Source organism: Mobula hypostoma, chromosome 7 (genome assembly GCF_963921235.1).
Source record: "Mobula hypostoma chromosome 7, sMobHyp1.1, whole genome shotgun sequence".
Taxonomy (NCBI): Eukaryota; Metazoa; Chordata; class Chondrichthyes; order Myliobatiformes; family Myliobatidae; genus Mobula; species Mobula hypostoma.
Window position 1 is genome coordinate 12,276,761 of NC_086103.1, and position 10,652 is coordinate 12,287,412.

General features: G+C 48.0%; 1 protein-coding gene across 2 annotated transcripts in view; it reads left to right on the forward strand.

Annotated features, from left to right (window-relative positions):
- gemin5 (gem (nuclear organelle) associated protein 5) overlaps positions 1-6,108 on the forward strand; it is a 76,400-nt gene extending 70,292 nt beyond the window's left edge. For both annotated transcript variants that reach the window (XM_063053030.1, XM_063053029.1), the window contains exons 26-28: positions 360-1,206; positions 4,011-4,098; positions 4,525-6,108. In XM_063053030.1, coding sequence (XP_062909100.1) covers positions 360-1,206; positions 4,011-4,098; positions 4,525-4,698 — 1,109 coding nt within the window. In that variant the 3' untranslated portion in view covers positions 4,699-6,108. The remainder of the gene's footprint in view (positions 1-359; positions 1,207-4,010; positions 4,099-4,524) is intronic.
- The last annotated feature ends 4,544 nt before the right edge of the window (positions 6,109-10,652 follow it).

Sequence of the window (10,652 nt, forward strand, 5' to 3'; positions counted from 1 at the left end):
TCCCATCACACACTCCCAGGGTCAGACACAGAGTGAATCTCCCTCCACGCCATCCCATCACACACACCCGGTGTCAGACACAGAGAGTAGCTCGTTCTGCACTCTCTCATCACACACTCTTGGGTCAGACACAGTGAAGCTCACTCCTGGGATTAGACACAGAGTGAACCTCCCTCTACACTTTCCCATCACACACTCAAGAACAGGATGAAACTCCCTCCATACTCTCCCATCACACACTCAACCAGGATACAGTTAAACATCAGGGTTCTTTGCAGTATCCCATTACACACATTCTCTCCTCCCCCTTCCCCTTCCCTGTCCGTCTCCACCCCCTCCCTCTCCCTTTCTCTCTCCAGGGGCAGATTTCATACCTGATCTGGAGGCTAAGCTGACCCCTGAACCTTTCAGCCTTGCTGCCCTCCGGAGCCTGCGAGCCTTCCTCTGTTACGGGCAGCTCTACGAGCTGTGGTGGGCGCTGTGTGCAGAACATTCCAGAACATGGCAGAGCAGCACTGAGGAGAGACCGGAGCAGGTGCCCGCAGACAGCAGCAGTGGGCCAGTACTCGGTGGCACGGCCCAAGAACTCCTGGCTCGTTGCGGCCTCCTGCTGTCAGTGGAGCACGCCCGGCTGCAGGCCCTTGAGAGGAAGACGATGGAGGTCCAACAGGCAGTGGCCACACTGGTCAGCCTTCACCAGAGACAGTCGTCTGGTACCGAGGCAGAGAAGAGTGGGCCCCAGCCGAAGACTGGGCCTCAATGTGATAAAGAGCCCGAGAGTGGGACCATGCCTAGGCCCAAGAGTGAGCCAGCTTTAGGGCCTGATACCGAGTCTGGGGCTGGGCCTGGGCCCAGTGCAAACACTGGGACTGAGATTGGGCCCGAGCCTGGGCCCAGTGCAAACACTGGGACTGAGATTGGGCCCGAGCCTGGGCCTGGGCCCAGTGCAAACACTGGGACTGAGATTGGGCCCGAGCCTGGGCCCACTGCAAACACTGGGACTGAGATTGGGCCCGAGCCCAGTGCAAACACTGGGACTGAGATTGGGCCCGAGCCTGGGCCCACTGCAAACACTGGGACTGAGATTGGGCCCGAGCCTGGGGCTGGGACTGAGCCTGAGCCAGAACTGGCACCCAATGACACATCAAAGGCGACATCCGAGGAAAGACCCACCTCGAACCACTGTGAACAGGAGCTCCCATTAAGGTAAGCAATCATATGCTGGGATAATCGGTTGCATTCCCGGTGCAGGGACCCTCCCCTGTGAGGGAAGATTTTTTTTGAGTGTCAGTGAAGCATTCTGAGCTTGGGTGAGTTCTCTGGTGTGGACATTACAAGGGATTGATGGACCAATCTGTCTGGGGGATAAGGGATTGACTGTGTAGGCTATTCCTCTCTGAGATCAGGCCATCTTCAGGACTGGGGATTGAGTTTGGGTTGGAGAGCTCGGTCCTTGGCTGAGGTTTGCGACACAATACTACAGTACAGACCCTTTGGCCTGCAATGTTTATAGAATCATAGAGCACTACTGTACAGAAACAGTCCCTTCAGCCCATCTATTCTGTACCAAACTGTTCTTTTGCCTAGTCCCGTTAACCTGCACCATATATTATACTGTACTCTATATTATATTTACTGTACTATTATAAATTACAATGATTGCACATTGCACATTTAGACGGAGACGTAACATATGTGAAGGATGTAAGAGATAAAGTCAATTCAATTCAATTCAATTCTAAGAAGAGGGTCAAGATCTGCTCACAATACTCCAAGTGAGGCCTCACCAGTGCTTTATAAAGTCTCAGCGTTACATCCCTGCTTTTATATTCCAGTCCTCTTGAAATGAATGCTGACATTGCATTTGCCTTCCTCACCACAGAGTCAACCTGCAAATTAACCTTCAGGGAATGCTACTCAAGGGCTCCCAGTATCTTTTGCACCCCAGTTTTTGTATTTTCTCTCCATTTAGAAAATTATCAACCCTTTCATTTCTTCTACCAAAGTGTATGACCATACACTTCCCAACACTATATTCCATCTGCCACTTCTTTGCCCATTCTCCAAATCTGTCTTAATTCTTTCTGTACCCTCCCTACTTCCTCAAAACTACCTGCCCCTCCACCTGTCTTCATCTCCACCTGTCTTCATCTCCACCTGTCTTCATGTCGCCTGCAAGCTTTGCAGCGAAGCCATCAATTCCATCACTAAGTCATTGACATATAACGTAAAATGAATCGGTTCCAACACAGAACCCTGTAGAACACCACTGGTCACCAGCAGCCAACCAGAAAAGGCTCCCACTATTCCTACCCTTTGCCTTCTGGCAATCAGCCACTGCTTTATCCAGGCTAGAATCTTTTCTGTAATACCATGGGCTTGTAGCCTCACGTGTGGCACCTTGTCAAAGGCCTTCTGAAAATCCAAGTACACAACATCAACTGGTTCTCCTTTGTCTATCCGGCTTGTTATTTCTTCAAAGAATTCCAACAGATTTGTCATGTTAAGAGTATCTTAAATGTTCCTAATGTATCTGCCTCTACCACCATCCCTGGCGGGGCATTCCCTTCGCCCCCTACACTGTGGGTTTAAATAAAATACCGGTGACCTCTGACATCTCCCCTAAACTTTCCTCAAATCACCTTAAAATTATGCCCCATTGCATTGGTCATTTTTTGCCCAGGGAAAAGAGCAGTGGTTGTCCGCTGACTGGCCATCTATATTCTACGCACCCCTCATGATTTTATAATCTCTATAAGATCATTGCTCAGCCTTCTTCGCTCCATGGAAAATGGCTCCAGATGCCGGAAATCCAGAGCAACACACACACAGTGCTGGAGGAATTCAGCTGGCCAGGCGGCATCTATGGAGGGAAATAAACAGTCGATATTTTGGGCCGAGACCCTTCATCAGGGCTGGAAAGGAAGGGGGAAGAAGGTGGGAGGGGGTGGGGGAGGCTGGCAGGTGACAGGTGAGAGAAGTGAGAAGCTGGGACATGATGGGTGGAAGGTGTGCAGCGCTGAAGAAGGAATTTGGGAGAGGAGAGTGGACCATGGAAGAAAGGGAAGGAGGAGGGGCATCAGAGGGAGGTTTAGGGCAGATGAGAAGAGAAGGGGTGCGAGGGAAAGCCAGAATGGGGATAGTTAATAAGGGAGGAGACAGCTGAACAATTTTGAGAAAGCATTTGAAAAGTTTGGCTCCATCTCACTAAAACATCACAGTACATTCCCACAATGTCTGTTAGTTATTTACAACAGTTTTACACACTGATTACAGGCAATACCACAGAGTTACAAGTCCTTCACAAAGTAATACCCCAGAGTTGCTGTCAGTCTCTCCTTAGGACTCAAGCTCTCCAGTCCTGGTAACGTCCCTGTGAAGCTTTTGTGCATACTCTTCAGTTCAATAACTTCCTTCCTACAGCTGGGAGATCAGAACTACACACAAAACTCCAAGCATGGTCTCACCAACGTCTTGTACAGTCTCAGCTGGGCACAGGCGGAAGAGGTACAGGTCTGAAGGAGGAATCTGATGGAAGACGAGAGTGGGCCTTGGCAGAAGGGGAAAGAGGGGGAGCTCTGGAGGGAGGTGATGGGCAGGTGAGGAGAAGAGAAAGGGGTAAGTGGGGAATGCAAAAAGAGAAGGAGACAGCCAAACAAATGTTGAGAAAGCATTTGAAAAGTTCAGTGCCATCTCACTAAAACACAACACATTCCCACAACGTCAATTATTTACTCACAACAGTTACAGATAATGCTACTATTACCAGTCGTACACACAGTTCCATTAATTGTTAATTAATTGTCCTGTCCAGCCTCATGGTTGGGTACAAGAATACAGGCCGAAGTCTGACCATGGCCTCGGCTGTCAGACCCGTGACATGGGGCATCTTGTGTAAGGTACAGAGTCTGCTGTTTTCCACTGGGCCGTTTTGCCAATGGAGCCAGCACAGAGGGGTGAGGGATGGAACGGGCGGTATTTAAAGGAAACTCTCCCTGTCCCCTCTGCAGGGAGGAAGGGACTGTCTCCATGGTTAGTCTGATGGGAGAGCTGCAGGACATCAGCCGAGAGCAGGCGGAGATCGACGAGGCCGTCAAGGTGAGAAAGGGTGATCGATGTTTTACCGTGGGTGGCGGGCCCGAAGGAGGAAGGGGTCTCCCTGTTCAACTCCTTCCACGCCTCCCTCGCCCAACTCATCCCTCGCACTCTTCCCCTCCATCCTTTTCGTGGCCCCTACCCTGATCCACACTCCTTCCCTTGTCACCTTCCTCGCCTACCCCGCCTCCTTGCCTTTGCCCACCCCCCTCGAGACTCCCATTGACACCCCACCCTGACATGTCATCCTTTATCTCTGCACTCAGCCCCAGAGAGGGGCGCAGTTGGGTTTCTTGCTCTGCCCTCTTGTACCGAATCCCACCCTCCCATCCCAGCCCTTGCTAAAGTGACGCCAGTGGGGGGTTTCTGTGGATGTGCGTGCTGTTCTCCCATGAATGTCCTGACCCGCTGTGTTGTCCTCTCTTCCAGCGTTACTCCTTCCCGGATGTCATTGACTGCTGCCTTGTCCTCCTTGCCATCGACTCTGTCGCCCCCTCCCTGCTGCCCCCTGCTCTCCGGGAGTCTGCCCTATCTCTGGCTCAGACCTACGGCACGGCCAAGGTGCAGCAGATGGTCCGAAAATTCCGGCGGGATACAGACTGAGATGGAGACGTGTCAGGGCCGAAATTCCCAGGATCTGGAGCAACTCTTGGGAGTGTCCGCTCTCCCATCGGATCGAGCGATTGTGCTTGGGGTTCCAAATTGCAGCATGGGTTATACCGTCAGCTGCGCTCGGTCTGAGAGAACCACGGGAACTTTGAGAACGGACCCTGAGTTTTGAGGTCTGTTACAATCTCTCCCTCTCCACCTCTCATGGATTTGGGAATTCCACAGTGGGATTTATGGACTAATGATGCTCCCTGGATTCAGAGTGGAAAAGATTCTCCCCGCACACTTGCCGGTGGACATGAAGTACAGATGTGCTGAGTGAACCTTTGGACCTCTGCCCAGCTGCTGAACTCAGCCAGGCCTCGAGCTGCCTCTTCGGAGGCTGACTGATCTGAGCAGAATTCCCCACACTCCGAGCCTGGAACCTCCCTGACGTGGTACAGAAACACACTTGCAACCAATAACGCCTTGTATTCACAGTACCAGATCTTTTCTCAAAGTTCTTTGACTTCTCTCCTAAATCCAGGGAGCTCAATCCATCTTGTATCTTGGATTTCTTCAAGTTCAGGCTTAATGTCATTCAGCCACACAAAAAGTATAGCCAAATGAAACAGCATTCCTCTGGGGCCAAGGTGAAAAATGCATTACCAGCGGCATACTGCTCATGTAGTACGTTTGGTTACAATAGCAGGAAAACAGTCACAAAATGATTATAATATTGCCCAAGTCCCTGAGTGTCCTGGCCTGTACATGGGATGTTGTTCTAGTCCAGCTTGTCCTTCCACCAAGTGAAGACTAGAGAGCAGTAAGGAGCAAGCACTGGAGAGCAGCACCGACAGGAAGGGGTGAATTCCGTGGCCCACAGAGGCCTCTGCTTTCTCCCACACTGCACCCCCACTTCTTCACCATTCCTCCCTCCCACCATCCCCGTCCTTCCAGTGTGTACTGGGACCCGTCAGGATCTCACAAGAGAGACCCTGCCCAGGCGGCTCTTTGGAACCCTCTCATTGGTCGATGGGGTTGGTTGGAGATCAGAGTTAGGGATCTCTGTGGTGCCGATCTCTTCAGAAAATCAGGAGATCTGTTATTCATTCCCTAAGATATGGTTCCCCATAGGCCCTTCAATAGAGAGCTGTGTTCTTGTGTGTTTGTGAGACGAAGGATCAGCCTTGTACTAAACTCCCCCCCACCCCCCCATGTCATCTTGGACCTCCCTCCAACGTGGATCAAACAGGGGAGACAGATTGAAGTGGATTTAAGGTTCAGGGTGTGTGTTGATTCCGGACGGAGGGGTTTCTCTTCTGTTTCTGAGTTGTGTGTGGACTGCTGGGTTTGAGTTTTCTAGGTTTTAACTATATCCTGTTTTTGTACTAACAAAAGAAATCAATAAAAAAAATCCCTGCATCATCAGTTCTCCGAGCTGTTGCCACTTCTCCACTCCTGCCACTTGCTCGGTAAATCGGTTTCTTATTGTCAAAGGCACCGAGGTATAGTGAAAACCATGTTTTGTATATGCTATTTGAGCACGGGGGGGGTCGGAGTTCAGAGTTCAATTCCCAGCACCACCTGTAAAAAGTTCGCATGTCCAAGTTTGTACACCGTGCATTGAGGTAGAACAAGGTAAAACAATAACAGAATGCAGAATGAAGTGTTACAGTTACAGAGAGAGTGCAGTGCAGACAGACAATAAGGTGCAAGATTATAACGAGGTTGACGTGACATCAAGAATCCATCTTACCGTACCAGCGAACTATTTAATGGTTTGATAACAGTGAGCCGGGTGGGATGTGCTTTTAGGCTTTTGTATCTTCTGTCTGATGGGAGAAGGGAGAATGTACGGGGTGGGTAGGATCTTTGATTCTGCTGGCTGTTTTACTGAGACAGTGAGAAATGTAGACAGAGTCCATGGAGAGGAGGCTCGTTTCTGTGATGTGCTGAACTGTGTCCACAACTCTCTGTAGTGTTGGCAAAAAGAACTAGTCTATACTTCAGTTGCATCAAGGACAGTGGAAGCAGACAGACCAATTGTCTTTGTTCTTACCATGAAGAAGGAGATGGAGGCTGCCATTTTATGAAGAGACTCTGTTCTCCGTTTTGTGAGTCAGTCACTTGGTTTGATGAGTGTTTTAAAGTCAATGCAGTGATGTTCCATATCATCTGCTGCACCAGGGATCACTTCCAAATTAGCAGTTATTTGTGAGATGTTCCTTGGTTGGATATAACATGCTGGTTCGTGACTGTTGGGGTCTGCATCTGCCCTGCGTGATTCAAGTTGGTTGCTGATTGAGAACAAAGAGCCATAAAATACTGAGTGTCACTTGCTGGGAAGAGGCAACAAATGGATGCCAGCTTGGAGCAGAGACAATTAAAAAGTGTTAAATGTCAGACACATAATCTACAGCCAGTGACACTGGAATGCATTATCTGAATTGGTAAGAAATTAGTATAAAAGCAGAGGTCTTCACAGAGAAGATGGTGATTAGAGACCAACCATCGTAGATGTGAGGTGCCCCACTGACGTGTGGGGATTGGAAACGGGACTACAAGGAACATGTGGCCAGCAGAATAAACTCCTTTTTAACTGGCAACATACATAAAAGTTGCTGGTAAATGCAGCAACTTTTATGTGTGTTGCTTGAATTTCCAGCATCTGCAGAATTCCTGTTGTTTTCCTTTTTAACTGGCATTACATTTTCTGTTCTTTGACTGTTATGGAAGGTCAGCAAGACTTGGTAGGTGTGCCTACAGGTGTTCGGTTGTGTAAGTTCACGTGTTCTTTCATGGTATTTATCAGTAATTAGAGATTCCCTCTGCCTCCCTGACCATTATTATAAGGGGTGATTCTTGTAACAGCATTTTCTTGCATTCACGGGCAGAGCAGTTGCCGTACCAGGCCATGATGTATCCAGATAGGATGCACTCAATAGTGAGTAGATTAAAAATTGGTGAGGGTCAACTGGGTACATGGTTGTGATCTGTTGGGGGGTGTTTTCAGCTGGGAGGGTGTAAAATGCATTGTTGCCCCATTGAGCACATCAGCACAGAGTGCTGTCACAGGAAAACAGCATCTGCCATCCAAGCCTTGCTCTCTTCTCTTTACCGCCCTCAGGAGAGAGGTGCAGGAGCCTTAGGTTCCCACACCACCAGGTTCAGGAACAGTTACTACCCTACAACCATAAGGCTCGTGAATCAGCATGGATAACTTCACTCAACGTCAGTAAGACGAAAGAGCTGATTGTGGACTTCAGGAAAGGTAAGACGAAGGAACACATACCAATCCTCATAGAGGGATCAGAAGTGGAGAGAGTGAGCAGCTTCAAGTTCCTGGGTGTCAAGATCTCTGAGGATCTAACCTGATCCCAACATATCAATGTAGTTATAAAGAAGGCAATACAGCGCCTATACTTTATTAGGAGTTTGAAGATATTTGGCATGTCAACACTCAAAAACTTCTATAGATGTACTGTGGAGAGCATTCTGACAGGCTGCATCACTGTCTGGTATGGAGGGGCTACTGCACAGGACCGAAAGAAGCTGCAGAGGGTTGTAAATTTAGTCGGTTCCATCTTGGGTACGAGCCTACAAAGTACCCAGGACATCTTCACGGAGCAGTGCCTCAGAAAGGCAGCGTCCATTATTAAGGACCTCTAGCACCAGGCCATGCCCTTTTCTCACTGTTACCATCAGGTAGAGGAGACCGGCATAAGTACCGGCCTGATGGGTCACAAGGCTTGTGACAAACTTTAATCTTTAATCAACCATCAGGTAGGAGGTACAGAAGCCTGAAGGCACACACTCAGCAATTCAGGAACAGCTTCTTCCCCTCTGCCCTCCGATTCCTAAATGGACATTGAGCCCATGAACACTACCCCACTTTTTTTAATCTATATTATTTCAGCTTTTTGCACAATTTTTAATCTATTTAATATACGTAATTGATCTACTTGTTCATTTATTAATATTTTTTTTCTCCTAGATTATGTATTGCATTGAACTACTGCTGCTAAGGTAACAAATTTCACATCACATGCCGGTGATAATAAACCTGATTCTGATTCTGACTCATCTCAACTCTGAGCTGATTCCACAATCTGTGGACTCACTGACTCACTCACTACAACTCATGTTCTCAATATTTATTGCTTATTTATAGCATATATCATTATTTTCGTACTTGCACAGTTTGTTGTCTTCCTAACATAATTGTTTGCCCATCTCTGGTCTTTCATTGATTCTATTGTTTTTAATTGCATTTAATATGAATGCCCACTTATGGTAGTATGTTGTGACACAAATGTACTTTGAACTTTGAACTTTGAGATGCAAGGGGCAAGCTGAACCCTGACTTGAGCATCAGTAACTCAACTTAAGTCAAACACGTGACCGATTGTCCTGAAGCTGTTTTCTGCCACGGTGACTGTCGTTGCCTGCCGGCGCAGCAAACCACTACAGACTTTCCCATTGCACGTCAGGGAACTGTTTCACAGGGATATGTTCACTTCAGGATCCTTTTTGTTTATGACTAGACAGCGCCAAGTTATTTATTTATTATTGAGATACAGGGTGGAACAGGTCCAATGAGCCCCACTGCCCAGCAACGCCTTGATTTAATCCGAGCCTAATCACAGGACCTACCAGTCTTTGCACTGTAGGAGGGAAAGGGAATACCTGGAGAAAACATGGAGTCATGGGGAGAACATACAAGTTCCTTCTGTTGCCTAGATTGAGCTCCAACTCCAAAGCCCCAAGCTGTAATTGTGTCGTACTGGCCGCTATGCTACCGTGGTGCCCTGCTGAAAAACACACTTTGCCCAAGGAAATCTCCAGATCCTGGAAATCTTGAGCAATCCACTGCAATTGCTGGAGCAATCAGGGATCTCGACCTGAAACGTCGACTGGTTGTACCACTTCATAGATAACTGCCAGGCTTGCTGGGTCCCTGCGGCATTTTGTGTGTGTCACACTATTCGTGTCAGTTTGCCCAGACTCTGCTAATTTTAACACAAATATTCAACCCCTCCCCCAATAGTGCTTGTGCTGTCCAAAGTCATGAATCGAGGATTTGATGGGCATCGTGCAACAGGGCCTGGGAACTCAGAGTTCAAAGTAAAACTTATTATCAAAGTACATATGTCACCATATACATCCCTGAGATTCATTTTCCTGTGGGCATACTCATCAAATCTATAGAATAGTAACTATAAGAGGATCAATGAAAGATCAACCAGAGTGCAGAAGATAGAAACTGTGAAAATACAAATGAACAAATAGCAATAAATAATGAGAACCTGAGAAAACAAGGTAAAGAATTCTTAAAGTGAATTCATTTGGTTGTGGGAACATCTCAGTGATGGGGCAAGTGAGAATAGTTATCCCTTTTCATTCAAGAGCCTGATGGTTGAGGGATAGTAACCGTTCTTGAACCTGGTGGTGTAAGTCCTGAGGCTCTTGTACTTTCTATCTGATGGCAGCAGCAAGAAGAGAGCATGACCTGGATGGATGATGGATGCTGCTTTCCTATGACAAGATTTCATGTCATGTAGATGTGCTCAATGGTTGAAAGGGCTTTACCCGTGATGTACTGGGTTTACCCGTGATGTACTGGGCCAAATCCACCTACATCACTGACCAGTGCATGACAAGGATCAGATGCAAAATATCCAGTGTTTGCACATTAGGAATAATGCAGCCAATTCCAGAAGCAGCCTGAATCTCAACAGAGGCATTACAGGATTAACACACTTTAGTACAACTCAGTCAAACAATGCTGACACCTCCCAACATCACGGACATCTTCAAGAGGGTTGTAGACTCAGCCCGGTCTATCACAGGCACAACCCTCCCCACCATCGAGGACTTCTTCAGAAGGGTTGTAGACTCGCCCAGCTCCATCATGAGCACAGCCCTCCTCACCGCTGACATCTTCAAGAGGCCATGACTCAAGAATG